The sequence below is a fragment of the Phyllobates terribilis genome, unplaced genomic scaffold (genome assembly GCF_046119375.1).
Source record: "Phyllobates terribilis strain yellow unplaced genomic scaffold, ASM4611937v1 Scaffold_168__1_contigs__length_4147262, whole genome shotgun sequence".
Classification (NCBI taxonomy): domain Eukaryota; kingdom Metazoa; phylum Chordata; class Amphibia; order Anura; family Dendrobatidae; genus Phyllobates; species Phyllobates terribilis.
In genome coordinates, this window is record NW_027362928.1 from 2,813,626 (window position 1) to 2,837,939 (window position 24,314).

At 48.4% G+C, this 24,314-nt stretch overlaps 1 protein-coding gene across 1 annotated transcript in view; it reads left to right on the forward strand.

Moving 5' to 3' along the window:
• LOC141207941 (isovaleryl-CoA dehydrogenase, mitochondrial-like) overlaps positions 1-21,832 on the forward strand; it is a 44,702-nt gene extending 22,870 nt beyond the window's left edge. Inside the window, exons 3-4 of the mRNA XM_073664509.1 lie at positions 16,052-16,124; positions 21,343-21,832. Coding sequence (XP_073520610.1) covers positions 16,052-16,124; positions 21,343-21,476 — 207 coding nt within the window. The 3' untranslated portion in view covers positions 21,477-21,832. The remainder of the gene's footprint in view (positions 1-16,051; positions 16,125-21,342) is intronic.
• Positions 21,833-24,314: the final 2,482 nt, after the last annotated feature.

Consider the following 24,314-nt stretch of genomic DNA (forward strand, 5'->3'; position numbering starts at 1 on the left):
CTGCTGACAATCACTCTCAGGGGCAGCCCCCCCACGTTGACGGACATTTCCACAGCAGTGCTCATGGTTGTTGGGGGCGGGCTTCCTCTTTGGCGCCATTCTGGGACCCGGCCCACGATGGGAGGCGGCCTCCTGTGGTCTTTTGGCGCGCACATTATGACGCTCGTTCTTCTGGGGCGGGCGCCATCTTTAGTACCGTGAAACAGTCTCTTTTCAGGCGCGCAGTACCCGTGGTTAGCGGGCACGAAATCCTGCCGACTACGCCAAAGCTGACTCGCCCCCTGGGCCGTGGGGCACGCGGATCCGGGCGATAGGGAGATGCTGGGAGTAGTAGTGGCGGCCCGGTCCCGCGGCTCAGGGTGGTCAGACCAATGGTAGTCTGCTACTGTACTTTAGATAATGTCCGACTACGCCACCCGTGGATTGCGGTTATTAGGAACCGCCACTGCAAGGCAGTCCGCTGGGGCTGATGATGGGTGCAGCTGAGGTGATGTGACTCCCCACGGGAAGAGTGCAGCCCCAGGGCAGTGTAGTGGATGGTGGGAGTGATGGTAGTGCGAGTCCCGGTGCTGATAGTGCTGGAGGCGCGAAGGAGCACACAGACAACAAGTTACAGTCCAGGGTCTTTACTCACAGTTCGTTTGTTCCGGGTCACTTCTGTCAGCAGTGACCGCCCGAGCCGTGCTGCGTCCACCAGGTGAGGGGCTTGGTCAACTCCCAGGCAGCTCAGGAGCATGGCACAGGACCCCCTTTAATCCTTTCTCTGGCCTGCCTCACCAGTGACCCACTTTTGTCCAGCTGCCGCGGACTTGTGCGGTTAAACGTGGGCCCCGTCCTCCGCTGTCCTATATGGTGCCTTCCTAGCAGGTTTGATGAGGTGTCGCACCAATAGATGATCACGACGACCGGTCTTTGGCTGAGGGTTGTTTCTCCTCCACCAACTTGGGATCCGGTACCCTTAATCTGCCTGACCCTGCACCCTGGATTCTCGTGGGTTCTTAGGGTCCCTTCCACCTTCTTGTTCCTGAGCCCTTCTGTTTCTCTGTCTCTCCTTCTTTGCAGTTCCTGTTCTGTTCCTTTCTGTTCCTTTCTCTTGGAGCTGAGATGAGCCAGAATCTCAGCTCCCCTTCACCTCCTCCTCGGCCTCTCACTAGGCCCTCCTGGAGTAGAGCTCCTACAGAGCCTCTACTCCCTGTCTTCTCCTCTGGCTGAACTGACCCAGAACTAAGATGGTGCCCACCTTTTATACCTCCCTCTAGCCATGAGCCCAGGTGACCAGCAACCAATGGGCTCCTTCCTACACTCAGGAACCGCCTACTATCTGCCCCTACAGCACTGGGTGTTCCACCCCTCCCTCCCCACTCCAGCAGGGACATGGTCGGTCGTGCCTGCACTTATGTCTAGTGGGAGCACCGTTGAGCTGTCCCTCGGAAATGGGGTGTGTGTGCTGCATGCAGCTAACTGAGCCCTGGTCCACACTCCATCCTTACCCGGGAGTGGAATACCACACCTCTGGCAGAGGTGCAATACCCCTGTAGCGGCCGAGCCCTCGGGGCTCTACAAATGTTTATGGGGGCCTCTTGTGGAGGATTCCATCAATGCACTCTTGTAGGATCTGTGATACCAAGCGCAGCGGGGCATCACAGATGCTATTGACGACGAGGTTAGGTTGCGCCTTCCTGAACAGAGACGGAGTACTGGAAGCACGTGAACAACTGCATCCTCAACCACAACTCTGCCTCTGACCACAAGTCGTAGTGGCTCTTCAGGTCACATGGGCTCTAAGCCTTGCATAGCCTGGGCATTTATTCAGATCGATAAGGATGACCCAACTCGTGTTATCTGTAATATTTGTCAGCAAAAGCTAAGTAGAGGCCAAAAAATCCATAGTTTGAGTACTTCATGCATGTACCGTCACATGGATATGAAACATAAGTTGCAGTGGGAAGCTCACTGTGCTACAATGCGGCCTAGCCGGCTGGGCCAACCACCGTCTGCCCCATCTTGTGCATCCGCAGCCTCTTCATCCTCTGTGACTGGGGGGACAGCAGTCACACCTGTTTTTGGACGCAGACCTGCCACCTCTTTACCCGCAACAGCCAGTGTGATTGGCAGGTCGTCAGTTCATTGGGAAGTGGAAACACCTGCTAGTGTTGAGCGCTCTCCGACATCGAGAGCACCACCTTTGGATCAAGGCAACCTAACATGTCCGCCTGCATCTTCCTCACAGATCGGCAGTTGCCGGGGACACCCTACTCAACACCGTCTAAGCACAACAGCCAGCCCTCGGTCCCTCAGATGTGGAAAAGTAAAAGACCATTTCCTCCTAGCCATGAGAAAGCTAAGAGGTTGAATTTCACCATCTGCAAGCTGTTGGCTACAGAAATGCTGCCTTTCCACCTGGAGGACACAGAGGATTTTCAAGACCTTATGTCCGTCACAGTGCCCCAGTACCAGATGCCCAGTCGGCACTACTTCTCAAAGAAAGGTGTGCCTGCACTCCACTAGCATGTCGCACACAACATCACCGCTTCTTTGAGAAACTCTGTGTGTGACAGGGTGCACTTCACCACAGACACTTGGACGAGAAGGCATGGACAGGGGCGTTACATGTCGCTGACTGGGCACTGGGTAACTATGGTGACAGCAGGACAAGGGGCTGCTGTCCAAGTCTTACCGTCCCCACGAGTTGTGTGTTAATCCTCTTTATCTCGAACTTCCTCCACTGCTTCTGCCTCCTCAACCTCCTCTCGGTCCTCCACCTGCACCCAAAGCCTGTCTGGTAATGCCACCTGCTTTCTAACTGCGCAGAAGGAATCCTGCACACCTCCTTACTATGCTGGCAGCTGGGCTCAACGCATCAGTGTTTACTTTGAAATGTCTGGGAAATGTGAGTCACACAGCTGAGGAGTTGTGGTCAGCTCTGGAGACCCAGTTTCATGAAAGGTTGTCTCCACTGGACCTGCAACCAGGGAAGGCCATGTGCGACAATGCTGCAAACCTGGGTGCGGCCCTTCGCCGGGGCAATGTCACACACGTGCCTTGTATGGCTCACGTGTTGAACCTGGTTGTCCAGCAATTTTTAGCCCACTATCCCGGACTAGATGGCCTTCTGCAGAGTGCACGGTCGCTGTGTGCTCACTTCCGCCGTTCGCATCCCGCAGTTCAACGACTTACATCTCTACAGAAGTCGTTGGGCCTGCCAGTTCACCGGCTGAAATGCGATGTGCCGACACGGTGGAATTCAACTCTGCACATGTTGCAGCGACTGTGGCAGCACCGACAAGCCCTGGTGCAATACTTTCTGACGTATAGCCTGGGCCAACGAGATCCAGAGGTGGGGCAAATCACGCTGGAGGAGTGGTCTCAGATCAGGGACCTATGTACCCTTCTGCACAGTCTTGAAATGGCGACGAAGATATTTAGTGCTGACGATGCCATTATCAGCATGACTATTACGGTGATTTACATGCTGGAGCACATGTTAAACAGAATTCGGAGTCAGGTGGTGGGACAAGAGGAGGTGGAGGAAGTAGAGGAGGAGTCGTATGCGGAAGGGATAACATCTCCAAGGTCCAGACGGTTGGCAGCACCAAGGCGGCAGGCATGGGAGGGTGGGGGAGAGGGATTAACCAGGGCGCATGGTAGCAGCCAAACTGTTGAGGAAGGTGCAGGAGCCGAGGAAGAAGTGGAGGACGAACTGGCAATGGGCATGGAAGACACATCAGATGAGGGAGACCTTGATCACATTTCTGTTGTGCGAGGTTGGAGGGAGAGGGCAGAGGAAGGAAGCATGATTCTTACCTCGCTACCAACACAACAAGGACTTGGTCCTTCTGGATGCGCAAGACACATGAGTGCCTTCTTGCTGCACTACCTGCAACATGACCCCCGGATTGTCAGAATTCGAAGTAATCCCGACTACTGGGTTGCCACACTCTTAGATCCCCGGTACAAAAGTATATTTGCCGAAATAATTCCTGCCATAAAAAGGTATTGACGAATGCAGGAGTATCTGTTGCAGAATCTTACATGTGCTTTTCCACAAAACACCAGTGGTGCACGTAGTGAATCTCACAGTTCTAACTTGCCAACGGTGGGACTGTCGAGTCTTCATCACTCAAACAGTAACAGTAACACAGTATCTGCTGGTAACAGCAATTTTGTGGAATCGTTTCACCACTTTTTTAGACCATCCTTTGCAAGGCCACAGGAGACAAGAAGTCTGACACATAGTCAATGCCTAGAGAGGATGGTACAGGAGAATCTCCAAGTGAACATCGAAGCCATGACTGTGTCACTGGACCCTTGCTCATTTTGGTATTCCAATCTTGAAAAATCGCCGGAGCTCGCCACTCACGCCTTGGAGATCTTGTCATGCCATGCAGCCAGCGTTCTCTCTGAACGTGTGTTCAGCGCTGCTGGTGGTGTGCTGACAGATAAGCGCACGCGGCTGTCCACTGAGAATGTAGACAGACTCACGTTCATAAAGATGATCAAATCATGGATTCGCAAGGACATTTCTACCCCTGTGTCATCCTTGGGAGACTAAAAGCTTGGGGATTTGGTAAAATCACCTCACCAACCGTTTTAAGCAACAGTGGGGCAATTGATGCCACTTAACCCTAGAACGCATGACCATAAAAATCTACACTTTCACATACCTGGGGCCCTTTAGGCCCGTGTGCAAATAACATGGAATAACTCAAACTCAAATGACAAACAACTATATACATGAAGAATACCTAGAGTTTCAAAATTCTAACTAAAGCAATCTTGCAGAAAATAGAAAACAATTAACTGGGCGGGCCTGCAAGGCCACAGGTATGCGTTCTAGGGTTAAGTGGTGTCTGTGCCACAATTTTGGGAGTCCCCTTGCTGTGTCTTACGTGACGTTGGCATCGTCAATTCCAGGTGGGTTGGGTCGCACCCCCCCTTTTAACTGTAAGAAACTACATACACTATGGCTTGGGGTAACACAGATGGTTGAGTCTGAAGAGCTGTTTACTCAGAGGTCTGCTCCAAATCTTCAGTGTCTGCTAGTCAGCGTAGAATTTTTAACTGTATCTAGCCTAGGCAATACTTTGGGCATAGTAGCCCAGCTGCGAAGCAAGCTGCACCGCCTGTGTATCTAATAAGAATTTTTAAATTAATCTAGGCTAGGCAGACTGTGGGGACCCCCAACCAAACCCAGATGCTCAGCCCCCCTACCGCCCCCCTTTTATGGACAACCCAATAATGTAACTCTTACAACTGGATAGGTGAGGATCGGTCACAGCTTTATTAACTCTTTATACTCATTCCATTAGAAAGGCATTTTATTTCTAAAATAATTCAGCTTGTTGCAGCATGCCCTGGGTCCCCACTCCGGCAAGTTGGCCAACAAGTGTAACTCTCCAACATGTCCTTTCTATTTCCAGGCCACGGAGGATCCAGCGTACTCGTATGCAGGACTCTGACCCCCACCCATCACTCTTAACGCTTGTTCCACTCTGTCCTGGAGTCCTGACAGGAATATGTCCAGTCCAATATTTATTAAGTGAACACCGTCGGGCCGTATGAGGCCTGCTTTATCTCCTTCCAGTTGTCGGTGTCGTATCACTACACCGCCTCTGTCTCTTCTAAATTTTGCCATCCGAATATTTATTACCCGCCTTGTCCATTCGATGGCCGTGATGTCTCGCTCACCTTGCCATACCGCTATCGGCACAATCTCTGACCATACTATAGCTAATTTTGTGAAAAATTCTCTGAAGCGCTCAGTGTCTAGTTTCATTATTGCCATTAGTTATGCGCTCTTGTGATGACCTAGGTTGTTTCCCCCGGCCTGTATAACTAAGATGACCGGACCTCTTGCCTCTCTCCCTACCTTGATTACCTCCATTAGTACCTGTGGCCATAGCAGGCCTCTAATACCTCTCCAGTTGAAATATGTGTTATGAAACTCTAATTTCCTCCCGCCTGGGCGGACTTTCGCCCTTTTTTGTGCCCAATATATATACGAGTGGCCTATCACTCACACTGTTGGCTTATCGTCACCTGTAAAAGAAACAAACCACGTTAGGATAACAAGTCCGGTCTTATGTATCTCGCCAAACACGTGGATCGCCATCTCCCTATCCTCTGAACTTCCGTTTCTGACAGTCCTGCTCTTGCTGCTTCCGTGGCCGCACCTATGCGGAATGAGTGTGTCCCGTAATCTTTGGGGTGGTTCCCTGCCGATGTTATGCATTTATTAAATATAGCTTGGAACAGGTATCTTGATAATGGCGTTCCATCAATGTGTGATACGAAGAAATTACTTTGTGATCTGATGGTTAGATATGTTTTTACTATTGTTACCCGACTCAGTGTACCGTTTGTGGGTTGTAGAAGTACCCAAGTACCCCTGCCCGCTGGAACCGTTTTCGATTGGTGTATGCGTACACGTATTGCATTATTGGCTATGACTACTTCCTGGTGTAATAAGCGTCCACTGGTGGTAATTTTGGATTGAGGGACTAATTCGCTTATACATAGCGCCCCGAAGAAGGCGATCACAAATGCAGTAGACATTAGTGTTGCTTCAAATTGTGAGTGTCATGTTAATGGTGTTAGGGATAAGATGTGAGAAATCAGTTTTAGTGACACGGGACGGGACGTCTACATTCCTGACTTGGCTGACCCCTTTTCCACCCTTTTATGGATTGTCTGATGATGAATCTTTGTCACATCTCCCCAATTCAGTAGTTGGAAGTGAAATGCTACTCCGGTCCGCCACCGCTGCGCTGACGCCCCTGATATGCCCCTCATCATTAGCTGGTGGAGAAATTCTATGGTGACTTGTGATCTGGCTTGTTCACATTGGTCAACCCGTCTGCCTGCTACTAGTCGTGTCCACTCTTCCCATGCCTTACCGTATGCTTGCCACGTTGACGGGGCAACTGACGCTCTGATTAATGGCATCAACTATTCGCCACTAGATCCCATAGGGAGGGTGGGCAACTGTTGCCCGATGGGTGGGCGTTGTGGAAGAGCTCTGTGAAAATCTGCCAATTGAATTGTTATAAAGCGTTAGCAGCAGCTTTATACCCCTCAACATAGTGGCTAGCGCGGACCCATACATTGTGTTTTAGGCACAGGAATACTAGCCTGCGTAGTAGGCCTAGCACTGGGAGAGACGATGATGCCATCTTATTAATGCAGTGCGCTAGGCTGGTGTTTTGTGTTATTAAGCGTATATTTTTGTTAGCCAGGCGCGCGCCCCATATTTCTATTGCTACCACTATTGGGAAAAATTATTTTCAGGGCTAGATGAAGCTAAAAATTATTATTAATTTCAAAGCTGGTGGAGCTTGGTATAGATGGCCTAATACAATGAGACCCACACACTGCTAGAAGGCCAAATATTTTTTCAGAGGTAGATGCAGATAAAAATTATTTTTAATTTGCAACCTGATGGAGGTCAGTATAGATGGACTAATAGACCAAGTCCCACACACTGCTAGAAGCCCAAATATTTTTTCAGAGCTAGATGCAGAAAAAAATTATTTTTAATTTGCAACCTGATGGAGGTCAGTATAGATTGACTAATAGAATGATGCTATGCCCAAAAGATTTTACTTCACTAGGTGCAGTAAAAAAATTGGTATTCTATACACAGGTGGTATATCTTGCAACACAGATAGGCTACTCCACTGACTAACACACTCTGCAATAGGCCAAAAAGGATTAGCTTTGCTAGATTCAGCCAAATGCTGTGAAAAAACCTTGCACAGCACTGGCACAGACCTGCCTGGCAAAAACTGATAGGAACTGATGTAACCTAGTCCTGAAAAGGACTCCAATTACAATTAGTCTTTACTCCCACAATCTATCTATTTAAGAGCACAGACCTGCCTGATAAAAGTCGTAGGAAATGCTGTAACCTAGTCCTTAAAAGGACTGCAATCACAACTATTCCCTACTCCCAAGCTATCTGTAGATTTGTGTGAAAATTGGCTTGAAATTAACAAGGTATAGCGCACACAGCAACAGCGGTGCCGTCTAACACGCAGCTGCAGCAGTGAGAAAATGGTGGCGACGGGGAAAATGGCTTGGTCTTATAGGGCAAGGACATGTGACATACACTGCCAATCACACATGCCCTTGCTTGTGTGAAAAAAAGCACTTCGCTCCGTGTGTGCGCTGCTGATAGGCTGACAGATTGCACCTCCCCACTGCAAATGCGGGAAAGAGAAAAAAAAATGGAGATCTTCATTGTTCCTGCAGAGATCCATCCCCTGCCCCTCCCCCCACCCCGCTGTACACTCAAACTGCGTATTAACATTAATTTTCATCATTACTGAGAAAAAATCCAGTTATGATTTTGGTGCACGAACAGTTATCGAACATAACCTCGAACAGCTGAATTTTTCTCAAATTGTTCGTGTTCGCCGAACGGCTCGAACACCGCCCAAAACAGCTCGAATTTGAGATTGGCGAACAGTTCGAGTAGAACAACGCTCATCTCTACTGTACACACGCAAATCAATGTTTGTAATGTTTTTCATGTGTGTGTGTTTTTCACCATATATTTTATCATGTACTGCAAATATACCTGTAACAACAAAAGAAACAAGCATACTGAAAACCACCAAGCAGCAATTAAGCTAATGAAGAACCACCAGGTCTTGACCATTTAACCTAATTAATTTATTCAAGTGAACCTATATAGACTATATAACTCTAACAGACTGTAAAGCAATATCTTACCTGAGGAAGGCTATTCTGTACCAATATATAGCCGAAACGCGTTGTTCTATGTATCGTTTTTTTATGATGATTTTTATCTAAGTAAATTTCTGAAGACTTTTAATACCTCCGCCTGGTGCCTGTCTCCTGGGAGCGCTGAACAGACTAGATGAATCCTTTCATTTTCTCCTGACCTTCTCAAGAACAGAGGAATTTTAATTTCATATTTTTTTTAATCAAATCATTCTGAACTTCAATTCCCATAACCCACCCTAAACCCAAATCCCAACACTCCAGAGAACCATTTTCAGAGCAGTTCTAGAATAACGGACTATAGCATTCGTAGAAGGAGAAGAAGATAAAAAAGTGACTAACAAAGGGGTAGCAGCGTTTTAATGTTATCATTTACTGCTTGATGCCGGAGCCGGGGAGTGCACGCTGAAAACTGTTGCAGGCTGCTGTAATCACAGGACACAAGCAAACAGCATGGCATTTCCTATCAGCAGGGAGGAAGTAAAGGGCGACAGCAATGAAAGTCTCCTCCTACTCCGCTCCATATTGAAATGAATAGTGTGCATCCTACAAATGAGATGCATACAGCAAACAATTGATTTTCCATACATAGGTTTTGAGTTGACCACTGGATATACACATGTGTATCACTAATTACCAGAACTGGAAATCGAAAAAAAAGACGAGCAAGTTTGGGGTGAATCCAGCCTTCATTACTGCACAGCCGCTCAGAGGGATCGGTACTAGGAACAGCAGGAGTGCCGGCGATGTTCACAGATTTACCTGCTGCGGGACTGAAGGAGTCTGATCACGCTCGGCTCGAAGCTTTTTACCTTGTTTACGATAGGAATAATTGAAAGCTGTGCTTCAAAGGCGAGGAAGAAGTTTGCCACAGTCTGCGCTTGAATACCCTTAAGGGGGGAAAAAAAAGATATATACAAATACTGAAACATCTAAATGCATTAGAACATCAAACCTGGTGAAGCGGTAAATGACTTGTCCTCCAGGGATACAGGCTACTGTCATTCAGTAATTATTTAATAGGAATTTTACATTTTATGTGATCACCACGCTAGAATGTAAATGGAGAAAAACACAACACAACTCCTCATCATATGAAGATATTTTGTGTTATAGAACAGGATTTCTGTGGCACAACAAGACTGATTTACTATGTATGTGTGTCACCCTGGCCTGGATGCCACAAGTGTAATTAAAGCTGTGTCTGAGAGCAAGGGGGAGGTTCTCTAGTCAGGGGAACATTAGCATGCAATGCCTCCTGTCTCAGGCCAGTAGGGGGAGCAGGCTGCCCCTATAAAAGCTGGTACTGGGGGCAGGGTTAGAGAGAATGGATGGCCTGTCTCAGCACTGAGACGTGTCCCAGAGTGGAGCAGGGACAGAAAGTTGATTGCACCTAAGAGGAAGTGTGGCAGTAGGAGAGCCACCAGCCAGAGACGAGAGGCGAAGAGAGCCTGTCTTGGCAAATCAGAGACTGACCTTACCAGACTTTGGTGTCTGAGGCTGGAAGGATTCCACATCCCCCAGCAGAGAACCAGTCCGCAAGGGACTGTATATTCCTTGGCCTAAGAAGCCTGGAGGCCCTGCCACAACCGAAGGGACCAGTAAAGCCGTACAAGGCTGGGAGCAGAAAGGAACCCACGTCGCAGGCCATACAGGCGAGAATACACGGAAAGCTCAGAAACGTGGGCTGTTACCCTATCAGGAGGAGATAGCCAGAAGGAGCGCAGAAAGCACGGTAGGCCTACACCCTCACCCTGACCAGGGCCAATTTCCCCGTTGCTCTCAGACATCCAGGTCCCCCTCCTAGCCGGGACTGTTTATGGGTCAATTTACCTGTTCTAGTAAAGACCCTGGACTGCAACCTGTTGTCTGTGTGCTCCTTGCTTCTCCAGCACTATCAGCACTGGGACCCTCACTACCATCACTCCCACCATCCACTATACTGCCCTGGGGCCGCACTCTTCCCGTGGGGAGTCACACTACCCTAGCTGCACACCTCATCAGCCCCAGCGGTCTGCATGCAGCGGCGGTTCCTAATAACCGCAAATCCACGGGTGGCGTAGTCGGACATAAACATCAGCACATAACGGACTACCACTGGCCTGACCACCCTGAGCCACGGAACCGAGTTGCCACTACTACTCCCATCGTTCCCCTACTGCCCGGATCCGAGTGCCCCACGGCCCAGGGGGCGAGTCATATGCACCATAGCCTTCATTTGATGTCACTTACTTAGCACCAACACCTTGCCCCAACTCTGCAATCCCCAATATCAGTCCATGACCTCAATGGGGTCACTATAAAATTATAAAGAGGACTGGTCATGTCTTTATTAGAAAATAGACAAACTTAGGATAGAAACAATATGAACATATACCCTGCTATAAGTAAGTAAAAAGCAATAGGAAATATATATAATATAGGGTACTTAGTAAACATGTTGTTTGATTAAAAAAAAAAGCCATCCCACCAGCACCAAGGTGTACCCAGTCAGTTATGTGAAGTATATAATAAAATACACTTTAGTACAATATTAGTATCTTGTCCCTTTAAATCTGCAGCTACTTCTGTCACCATGGTAACTGCATTCATACTCAGCCAATAGGATTGCTCGGTTTGAATTTGAAGAAAAAAAAAAAGTCCTATATCGTCAGTTTGTTCCATCTCATCTGAGTGTGAAGACAGACACCTGCGATCAGCGAGATTATAGGTATAAGACGTGATATAATATAACGGACGGAGCCACATCCCATCACACGCACTCAGCGACCACAACTGACAGGAATCAGCACATTTATCAGAGGAGAAGTCATTATTCCCCAACACATGATAAGTGACAACTTCTAGATCTGCTGGGAACCCAACTAATCCCTGCTAGACCCTCCCCGGCCACCGCTCCATTCATTCTCTATGCAGGAGAAAGCTGAGTACAGCGCCCCCCATAGAGAATGAACGGACCGGCGGTTGAACATTTGCACTTCGCTCACTTCTATCTATAAGTGCTGTTCTGCTGATTGGGTCATAGCGGCCAAACCCACCGATCTAAGAGTCATCACCTATCCAGAGATCAGTGAGAACTTGTTCCAACTAGACATCCCCTTTAATTGAAGAGATCACATATCTAACAGCCAATCCTATTCATTCCCAATCTTCCCTGTGCCCAGTAATGCCCCTGGGTATATCGCCAATATGAGCCAATCACCAAACCCTCTGCTGACTGTTCCCCATGTTTTATAGATTTTGGATCCGTTTCTACAAGAGAAGATCTCAGCGGCCTCCATGGGGATGGGTTACTCTGCCAGCGATGGAGCAGGTAGTATCCACCAGCCGGTGATATCTCACCTTCCTCCATATTCTGCTGTTACATGCGTTTCTTCAGCTTTACCTCTTCCCAACAGAACCAATTGATGTTTTTTTCTGTTTTTTCCTTGGCTTTTTCCAAGGGCTATAACTTTTAATGTCTGTCCACATAGTGTGAGGTCTTGTTATTTTGTAGGATGAGCGGTACTTATAAATCCCACCATTCATTTACCACATAGTACTAGAAAACGGGAAAAACATTCCAAGTGCAGTAAAAGTGCGAAAAAAAAAGCCTGACCTTGTTTTTCTGGGAAGGATTTTAACGGCGCACATAGTGTGGTGAAAATGACCTGGTAATAGGATCCTACTCCTCAGTGTGATCACAGCAACACCAAACTTCTCCAAGAGTTTTTCTGAGACCCGTAACATTTTCGTTTTTCGGGTTGATGGAGCTGTGTGGGGGCTTATTTTTTGAAGGGCAAGAGGACTTTATTGATAACATTTTGGGACACATATGACATGGTCATCGCTTCTTACAGGATTTTCTGTAGTATTGTGGCGAACGAAAAAAATGCAATTTTGTCTTTTTGAATTTTTTTCTGTGTTCACTGATCGTTTGTTTTTTATATTTGGATAGATTGTATTTCTCTGAAAGAGACCATACCACAAATGTGTATATTTTTATTATCTTTATTTTTAGTGGGAGGTGAGCTGAACGTGTGGGGTTTTAATATTTTAGACTTTTTTTTTTTTTTTTTAATTTTCACTGCATTTGTATACATTATCTGATTGCTTGTGCTATATACAGCGATACCACAGTAATGCTCCATATAGCAAAATCACTTTCTTCTTTACAGCCCAAATGAAGCTTTATTATGACAGGCATGGAGGCTTCAGCAGACCCCCGGATGTCATAGCAGTCCGTGTGTGCCCTGTGATCGCGTCACAGGAGCGCCGGTGGGCGCATGGAACGATGCGTCCCAATGCCGGCACGCTGTTAATGCTGCTGTTAGAGATTGACAGCAGCACTGAACAGGTTAACAGTGGTGGGCAGATCTTCGCTCCACTCGCAGCTCTTAGAGGCAGGTCCTGGTTGTTTGTCACAGCCATTATCTGCCATGTACGGGGCGAGCTGACTCTGCTCCATACACCCGCTACTGACTTATACCATACATGTACGGCAGATGTTGGTAAGGAGTTAAAGCGGTTGTCCTGCTTTGCGGCCATTTGTTTTTTTTACTTTAATGCAAGTATTTGGGGCTAAAATTGATTTCCGTTATTGAGTTTCATTAAAAATGTTGCGTTCTGTAGCATCTGTGCTGCACTGTCTATTCCTGGCTGCAAAATTAGCTAACTGAGAATCTATCAGTGAGCTCCTTCTGACAGTCTTAAGGGAGAGTTTGTAGATCTTTCATCTGTTTTTTTTTCCTGAGTGCCTTTTAGCTGATCTATGCCCAAAGAAAACATGAAACTTGAATGTGCAGGGAAGCAATAAGTCTGTAATAACCAGTGAAAAATGAAATCTAAATGTAAAAAATTACTTTTAGTAGTAAATACATGGACATAAGAAAATACACACTGCAATGTCCTGCATTAGGAGGAACTCAGGGCCCACTGCACCAGCATATTGTCTCACAAGGGGCCTGAGGATCTCATCTCGGTACCTAATGGCAGTCAGGCTACCTCTGGCGAGCACATGGAGGACTGTGCGGCCCTTCAAAGAAATGCCACCCCACACCATTACTGACCCACTGCCAAACCGGTCGTGCTGAAGGATGTTGCAGGCAGCAGATCGCTCTCCACGGCGTCTCCAGACTCTGTCACGTCTGTCACATGTGCTCAGTGTGAACCTGCTTTCATCTGTGAAGAGCACAGGGAGCCAGTGGCGAGTTTGCCAATCCTGGTGTTCTGTGGCAAATGCCAAGCGTCCTGCACAGTGTTGGGCTGTGAGCACAACCCCCATGTGTGGACGTCGGGCCCTCATACCACCCTCATGGAGTCAGTTCTAACAGTTTGTGCAGACACATGCACATTTGTGGCCTGCTGGAGGTCATTTTGCAGGGCTCTGGAAGTGCTCCTCCTGTTGCTTCTTGCACAAAGGCGGAGGTAGCGGTCCTGCTGCTGGGTTGTTTCCCTCCTACGGCCCCCTCCACGTCTCCTGGTGTACTGGCCTGTCTCCTGGTAGTGTCTCCAGCCTCTGGACACTACGCTGACAGATGCAGCAAACCTTCTTGCCACAGCTCTCACTGATGTGCCATCCTGGATGAGCTGCACTACCTGAGCAACTTCTGTGGGTTGTAGAGTCCGTCTCATGCTACCACGTGTGTGAAAGCACAACCAACATTGAAAAGTGACCAAAACATCAGCCAGAAAGCACTGGTACTGAGATGTGGTCTGTGGTCCCCACCTGCAGAACCACTCCTTTATTGAGGGTGTCTTGATAATTGCCAATAATTTCCATCTATTGTCTATTCCATTTGCACAACAGCATGTGAATCATAGAATCATAGAATAGTAGAGTTGGAAGGGACCTCCTGGGTCATCTGGTCCAACCCCCTGCTCAAAGCAGGATTCACTAGATCATCTCAGACAGATGTCTGTCCAGCCTCTGTTTGAAGACGTCCATTGAAGGGGAACTCACCACCTCTCGTGGCAGCCTGTTCCACTCATTGATCACCCTCACTGTCAAAAAGTTTTTTCTAATATCTAATCTGTGTCTCCTCCCATTTAGTTTCATCCCATTGCTTCTAGTCTTTCCTTGTGCAAATGAGAATAAAGATGATCCTTCTACAATGTGACAGCCCTTGACATATTTGTAGACAGCTATTAAGTCTCCTCTCAGTCTTCTTTTTTGCAAGCTAAACATTCCCAAATCCTGCAACCGTTCCTCATAGGACATGGTTTGCAGACCAGTCACCATTCTGGTCGCTCTTCTCTGAACTTGCTCCAGTTTGTCGATGTCTTTTTTAAAATGTGGTGCCCAAAACTGTACACAGTATTCCAGATGAGGTCTGACCAAAGAGGAGTAAAGACCGATAATGACTTCACGTGATCTAGACTGTATGCTTCTGTTAAGAACACCAGAATTGGCACCGAAGAGGAGACCCCACCGAAGAGGAGACCCACCGAAGAGGAGACCCAAGAGGAGACCCACCAAAGAGGAGACCCCACCGAAGAGGAGACCCCACCGAAGAGGAGACCCCACCGAAGAGGAGACCCACCGAAGAGGAGACCCAAGAGGAGACCCACCAAAGAGGAGACCCCACCGAAGAGGAGACCCCACCGAAGAGGAGACCCCACCGAAGAGGAGACCCCACCGAAGAGGAGACCCCACCGAAGAGGAGACCCACCGAAGAGGAGACCCACCAAAGAGGAGACCCCACCAAAGAGGAGACCCCACCGAAGAGGAGACCCAAGAGGAGGCCCACCAAAGAGGAGACCCAAGAGGAGACCCCACCGAAGAGGAGACCCCACCGAAGAGGAGACCCCACCGAAGAGGAGACCCCACCGAAGAGGGGTCTTATTAAACATTGACCTGTCTTTAGATGAAAAGGGAGCTTTTTTTTTTCTTTCTTTCTTTTATTGTATTCCTACTTCTTCCCTGAACATGATTTTTTATTTTTTTTTAAATCTGCCATACTGTTCCAGAGATATGGGCCTTTTTACTTACTGCTAAATTTTATGATCTATATCAAATGGGGCGTGGCTCACAGGATCCTCAGGGGCGTGTCTTTAGGCTGCTCTGCATAATTATCCTGTGGGCCACGCCCCCTTATAAAGATTACACACAATCAACACTAAATAAAAAGGCCCATATCTCTGCAACCGTATGGTGGATTTAAAAAAATGAAAAAGTGTAATACTCGGGGGAGCAGCGGGAATAAAGTAAGGGCAAACACTGGTCACTTCTGACTTGGTGACATGTCCTCTTTAAAGTAGAATTTTTGTTCTTCTTCAATTCTGGTTATTGTATGTGATAAATTGGGAACATGTCATTTACTTACAGGATTGTGCTGGCGTTATCCTTTACTCTGCTGAATCTGCTACCCAAGTGGCCCTCGATGGTATTCAGTGTCTAGGTAAGGAGAGTCTAACCTGTGCCTTTTGGCCAACACCTAAATCCACCAGCACTACTGATACATATTTATTCTTCAGTTTTGCCCTCGATGTTTCCAGCAGTCCACAACACAAAGCGATCACCATTACGGCTGTGGGGGTTTTTTTTGGTTTTTTTTTGCCTAATGTTTTCAGCCGATTCATCAATTGAGCAAACTCTGTGCCCGAAAAATATAACCTCCATAATTGATTTTATATGATACATTTCTCGCACAAAATTTTGCGCTGTGTTAGAGGAGCATCCAATTTTTTTTTCATTAAAGTCACAAAAAAAAAAAGATTAAAGACGAAAATAAAGAATTCATTGTACTGTGTGCGCCATTTTGAAGAATTATTTTGGTGCAAAAAAAACCCCATCAAGTAATGATCCAAGATGTAAAAAAAAAAAAAAAATGAGAAAATGACTTTAAATTTTAACTGCAAATGAAACTTGCCCTATGTGTCTTCACCTGTATGAAAAGACTGGGATGGCTCTGGGAGCAAGCGCACCACCACCGCTGTGTTTTCATATATAGGCATCTCCAATGTTTAGGAATTCAGTGTTGACAAGCGTTGCGATTTGTGCAAGTAAAGGTGTCAGGTTTAGATTGTTGCCTGTATTCACTTTAAGGGAATCTTTAAGTAGGTTTTTGTTATATAATCGGAGAGCAGCATGGTGGAGGGGCAGAGACCCTGATTCCAGCGATGTGTCATTTTTGATACAAAAACAGTTTTCTCTGCTGCAGAGCTCTAAATGCTTAGCCCTGTATAACCCCTCCCACACCACTGATTGGCAGCTGTGTATAACACCCGCCCACACTACTGATTGGCAGCTGTGTATAACCCCCGCCCACACTACTGATTGGCAGCTGTGTATAACCCCCGCCCACACTACTGATTGGCAGCTGTGTATAACCCCCGCCCACACTACTGATTGGCAGCTGTGTATAACCCCCGCCCACACTACTGATTGGCAGCTGTGTATAACTCCCGCCCACACCACTGATTGGCAGCTGTGTATAACACCCGCCCACACTACTGATTGGCAGCTGTGTATAACCCCCGCCCACACTACTGATTGGCAGCTGTGTATAACCCCCGCCCACACTACTGATTGGCAGCTGTGTATAACCCCCGCCCACACCACTGATTGGCAGCTGTGTATAACCCCCGCCCACACCACTGATTGGCAGCTGTGTATAACACCCGCCCACACTACTGATTGGCAGCTGTGTATAACCCCCGCCCACACCACTGATTGGCAGCTGTGTATAACCCCCGCCCACACTACTGATTGGCAGCTGTGTATAACCCCCGCCCACACCACTGATTGGCAGCTGTGTATAATCCCCGCCCACACCACTGATTGGCAGCTGTGTATAACCCCCGCCCACACCACTGATTGGCAGCTGTGTATAACCCCCGCCCACACCACTGATTGGCAGCTGTGTATAACCCCCGCCCACACCACTGATTGGCAGCTGTGTATAACCCCCGCCCACACCACTGATTGGCAGCTGTGTATAACCCCACCCACACTACTGATTGGCAGCTGTGTATAACCCCCGCCCACACCACTGATTGGCAGCTGTGTATAACCCCTGCCCACACCACTGATTGGCAGCTGTGTATAACCCCTGCCCACACCACTGATTGGCAGCTGTGTATAACCCCCGCCCACACCACTGATTGGCAGCTGTGTATAACCCCCGCCCACACCACTGATTGGCAGCTGTGTATAACCCCCGCCCACACCACTGATTGGCAGCTGTGTATAACCCCCGCCCACACTACTGATTGGCAGCTGTGTATAACCCCCGCCCACACCACTGATTGGCAGCTGTGTATAACCCCCGCCCACACCACTGATTGGCAGCTGTGTATAACCCCCGCCCACACCACTGATTGGCAGCTGTGTATAACCCCCGCCCACACCACTGATTGGCAGCTGTGTATAACCCCCGCCCACACCACTGATTGGCAGCTGTGTATAACCCCCGCCCACAACACTGATTGGCAGCTGTGTATAACCCCTGCCCACACCACTGATTGGCAGCTGTGTATAACCCCTGCCCACACCACTGATTGGCAGCTGTGTATAACCCCCGCCCACACCACTGATTGGCAGCTGTGTATAACCCCCGCCCACACTACTGATTGGCAGCTGTGTATAACCCCCGCCCACACCACTGATTGGCAGCTGTGTATAACCCCCGCCCACACCACTGATTGGCAGCTGTGTATAACCCCCGCCCACAACACTGATTGGCAGCTGTGTATAACCCCCGCCCACAACACTGATTGGCAGCTGTGTATAACCCCCGCCCACACCACTGATTGGCAGCTGTGTATAACCCCTGCCCACACCACTGATTGGCAGCTGTGTATAACCCCCGCCCACACCACTGATTGGCAGCTGTGTATAACCCCCGCCCACACCACTGATTGGCAGCTGTGTATAACCCCCGCCCACACCACTGATTGGCAGCTGTGTATAACCCCTGCCCACACCACTGATTGGCAGCTGTGTATAACCCCCGCCCACACCACTGATTGGCAGCTGTGTATAACCCCTGCCCACACCACTGATTGGCAGCTGTGTATAACCCCCGCCCACACCACTGATTGGCAGCTGTGTATAACCCCTGCCCACACCACTGATTGGCAGCTGTGTATAACCCCCGCCCACACCACTGATTGGCAGCTGTGTATAACCCCCGCCCACACCACTGATTGGCAGCTGTGTATAACCCCCGCCCACACCACTGATTGGCAGCTGTGTATAACCCCCGCCCACACCACTGATTGGCAGCTGTGTATAACCCCCGCCCACACCACTGATTGGCAGCTGTGTATAACCCCCGCCCACACCACTGATTGGCAGCTGTGTATAACCCCCGCCCACACCACTGATTGGCAGCTGTGTATAACCCCTGCCCACACCACTGATTGGCAGCTGTGTATAACCCCCGCCCACACCACTGATTGGCAGCTGTGTATAACCCCCGCCCACACCACTGATTGGCAGCTGTGTATAACCCCCGCCCACACCACTGATTGGCAGCTGTGTATAACCCCCGCCCACACCACTGATTGGCAGCTGTGTATAACCCCTGCCCACACCACTGATTGGCAGCTGTGTATAACCCCCGCCCACACTACTGATTGGCAGCTGTGTATAACCCCCGCCCACACCACTGATTGGCAGCTGTGTATAACCCCTGCCCACACCACTGATTGGCAGCTGTGTATAACCCCCGCCCACACCACTGATTGGCAGCTGTGTATAACCCCCGCCCACACCACTGATTGGCAGCTGTGTATAACCCCCGCCCACACCACTGATTGGCAGCTGTGTATAACCCCCGCCCACACCACTGATTGGCAGCTGTGTATAACCCCTGCCCACACCACTGATTGGCAGCTGTGTATAACCCCCGCCCACACCACTGATTGGCAGCTGTGTATAACCCCTGCCCACACCACTGATTGGCAGCTGTGTATAACCCCCGCCCACACCACTGATTGGCAGCTGTGTATAACCCCTGCCCACACCACTGATTGGCAGCTGTGTATAACCCCCGCCCACACCACTGATTGGCAGCTGTGTATAACCCCCGCCCACACCACTGATTGGCAGCTGTGTATAACCCCCGCCCACACCACTGATTGGCAGCTGTGTATAACCCCCGCCCACACCACTGATTGGCAGCTGTGTATAACCCCCGCCCACACCACTGATTGGCAGCTGTGTATAACCCCCGCCCACACCACTGATTGGCAGCTGTGTATAACCCCCGCCCACACCACTGATTGGCAGCTGTGTATAACCCCCGCCCACACCACTGATTGGCAGCTGTGTATAACCCCTGCCCACACCACTGATTGGCAGCTGTGTATAACCCCTGCCCACACCACTGATTGGCAGCTGTGTATAACCCCCGCCCACACCACTGATTGGCAGCTGTGTATAACCCCCGCCCACACCACTGATTGGCAGCTGTGTATAACCCCCGCCCACACCACTGATTGGCAGCTGTGTATAACCCCCGCCCACACCACTGATTGGCAGCTGTGTATAACCCCCGCCCACACCACTGATTGGCAGCTGTGTATAACCCCCGCCCACACCACTGATTGGCAGCTGTGTATAACCCCCGCCCACACCACTGATTGGCAGCTGTGTATAACCCCTGCCCACACCACTGATTGGCAGCTGTGTATAACCCCCGCCCACACCACTGATTGGCAGCTGTGTATAACCCCCGCCCACAGCACTGATTGGCAGCTGTGTATAACCCCACCCACACTACTGATTGGCACCTTCCTGTGTATAACCCCCGCCCACAGCACTGATTGGCAGCTGTGTATAACCCCCGCCCACAGCACTGATTGGCAGCTGTGTATAACCCCCGCCCACACCACTGATTGGCAGCTGTGTATAACCCCCACCCACACTACTGATTGGCACCTTCCTGTGTATAACCCCCGCCCACACCACTGATTGGCAGCTGTGTATAACCCCCGCCCACAGCACTGATTGGCAGCTGTGTATAACCCCCGCCCACAGCACTGATTGGCAGCTGTGTATAACCCCACCCACACTACTGATTGGCACCTTCCTGTGTACACTATATATTGATAGAAAGCTGCTGATCAGACACCTAGTGCTGTAATGATAATATCCTGCTGATTTAAGACTGATTTTATTGATACAGCAGCACACAGCCCTGTAGTAACACATTGCTGGAATCTGGCCGGACATTATTCTGATCTCAGATTACATAGACAATCCTGCTGACAGATTCCCATTAAAAGGTTCTTCCCGTCCTCTGCTCCCCATCCTCTGGCTTCCTGCTTGCTCCTGATGATTGACAGTTCGGACCAGAGGTGCCACCCGTCCTGTGCGCTCTCCAGTGCTGCAATCAGAAGCAGCCTTCCCTCCTGGAGAATCAGAGGACAGAGGCATAATGAAGCCGGCCGGATCCAGAGCGGACAGCACTCCTTCCCTAGGAGACCGACCACCTCTGACAGACTGGCAGAGGTGGCTGGTGACCTAAAAATATCTCTCTTCTCTAGGTCTGAGAGGATTTTTAATAAGAAGTAAATTGAAAAGTTTTTACCGTATTTTGCAATTTTACCCATGAAGACTGAGACCACCCCATGTTCACTGTTCTTTTATAAATGTTTATTTCTCCACAGGGGGCAATGGCTATATAAACGACTACCCGATGGGCCGCTTCCTTCGTGATGCCAAGCTTTATGAAATAGGGGCTGGTACTACCGAGGTTCGGAGACTGGTCATAGGAAGAGCCTTCAATGCTCTGTACAAGTAACCTGCCGACCTTGGAGATCACCGATCATGGCTCTAACTCCGAACTCAATCCGCAAAAATCTCTCTGCACCCGGGTGGATGAGGAGCGATGGGCACTCACTGCCTAAAACACTTACCTCGTAGCTGCGAGCCTCGTGGCCGCACAGACTGGACTGTTAGGAGACCGGACCGGTCCAGTGCTCTGTCTACCGACTCTTTATCAAGTGAATGTGAAGATTCTTATACCGGGGACATGAAACCATGAACCGTATAGTTATATCCAAGAGATGGGGGGCTCTGATCACCCCCACTGATCACTGTTTATGGAGTCTGTGTATTGCTCCAGGAACAAATAAAGCATACGTCAATCATCTGTCATTATTTTCCCCAGTGCTGTCTATAGTGATATCTACAGCCTGTTAAAGGAGTTGTCTGGGACTTAAACATTTAACATTGATGACTTATCCTTAGTATAGGTCATCAATGTCTGATCGGTGGGGGTGCGACACTCTGCACCCCCGCCAATCTGCTGTTCCTGGTGTCAGCGGCCAGGACTGATCAGTTACAGAGCTGCACAGTGGGTGCGACCGGGCACTGCACTCCACCGGGCACTGCACTCCACCTGCTATTGATTTGAATAGGGGGCGGATGTGCAGTACCGGCCGCGGCCACTATACAGGCGCTGTGCAGATCCATAACTGAGCAGTTTTGTGACGCCGCCGACATCAGGAACAGCTGACTGGTGGGAGTCCCGGGTGTCTCACCCCCACCAATCATACATTAGTGACCTGTCACCAATGTAAGTCTTAAAGGGGTTGTCTAAGTGTAACCCACCCTGTAAGAGCAGAGATGCATTACAGAAAGTGGATGCTTCATCTCTTCATTCCTGTCCTGTCTGTCATCCTGCATAGTCCAGTGAAGGCAATGGCAGGAGAAATGCATGCTGGGAGGTGAAAGGAAGTCAGTTCCAGCTCCTATAGTGCTGATGAAATACTGCACATTCAGAGTATGAGAGTTTTTGGACATATTAGACTATATCAGCACCAGTGGCGGTTTTAGCTTATTGTGGTGTATGTGGTCGGCTTCACTCTGCTTTTCTACAGGATTTATGTGAAGGGCTTTAAGAAAATATAAGCTCTTAAGAAAAATTATAGAAAATTTCAGTTAAATTACTTGTAAAAATCACTGATTCTTCTGTGGCAGAATCAGGGGGAGATCTGGAATTTTTACAAAGAATATAACTCAATTTTTTGTTTTTAAGCAAGCGACAGGTTCTCTAGCAGTAGTCCTAAATAAAATACACATGGAATAAATGGGGAAAGAGTTGATACGAGGAGTAAAATAATAGAAATATATCCCCCCGGTGGTGGTTTAGTAGATTGCAGGCAGGTGTCACAATGTACTTTAGTGACCCCTGCTGGTAGTGGTGGGGATTTGTTTTCAATTGTATTTTAATTCTATTCTTGCTGCATCTCACAATAAATACTAAGGAGGGAAATTTCCTAAGACAGGCGAGTCACAGTCCAGTCTGATTTGTGCTGGATTTATGAAGAGGGGAACACCATGTAATAAATAAGGTAAAGATTTAGCCGTTCTTGAAGCAAATTGAAATCTCCATCTGCTGTGAGCAGCCATAGAGCTGCTTTATGTGCTGAATTCTGGTATATTATAGAAAGTCTATCAGATGTATAGGCCGCCCCTCAGGCCTAATCACAGACACTTTATAAAAAGAAACAATTGCAAGTTTTAGCACAAGACAGATTTCTAAATAAAACATTTAATAGATCGCCCCTATGGGCATATTATTAAAATCTAAAAGAAAGTTATTCTATCCATTAGCACATATGCTCCTAACATGGGAAATAATCACCACAGAATTGTTTAATATGCAGTAAATGAATAACCTGCCAGACACCCGACGGACTGACCGCGGCAGGGGCAGAAATCACACTTAGGCCACGGCCCCACTATCAGTATTCGGTTAGTATCTTTCCTCTGGAGTGGGAGCCAAAACCAGATGAGGAACAATCAGAGAAAAGGTATAATAGAAACAAGTCACCAATTCTGGATTTATCACCCACTCCTGGTTTTGTCTCCCACTCCTGAGAAAAAATACTGACTGAATACTGATAGTGGGGTCGTGGCCTTAAAAGGGTTATTCCCAAATGGGTATTGTTGGATAGTTCTTGTAAATACAAGTGATTTTTGCAATTTACTGCTTATTAAAATTGTCAGTCGTTCTTGAAATATTAACACTTTATTCTTTTAGTTACAGCTCATTGCTTTGGAGACCGACCACTGCTGCTGGACAGCAGAACATAAGCAGTGCTTACATGCTCTTTTCCATTGAGCTTGTAAGCGCTGTATTGAACCTGTCCCGAAACGCTGAAGCGCACCACAACTTCCTAACCAGTTTCAGCACAAGGTAGACCACAGCGGTGGTCGGTCTCCAAGGCAACAAGCTGTAAACAAAAGAAAAGCGTTAACTCAAGAACAACTGAAAAGTTTAATAAGCAATGAAATGCAAAAGTGCTTGTTTTTACCAACACTATCTGACAGTGCCCATCTATGAAGATGAGGAAAAACCCTTTTAAAGGCCACTGACAAAGGAACAATATTTGCAGCCTGTTTTAATATTTCTCATCTGGAGCCTCCCTCACAGCAGTATATGCCGAATTTGGGGGTCTGTACGTCCATTTCACTGTTGCCTTCACTAGCTCGCAGGTATCTGCACCGAGGTCTCTTCTATAGCGGCCATGTAGTGGTAGATACCAGTTATTTTTCCCTATTACTGTACGTGCTCCTCTCCGTGAGTCACATAGTATTCATGTCCCCGTTGTGCCCTATAGTTGGTAAAATT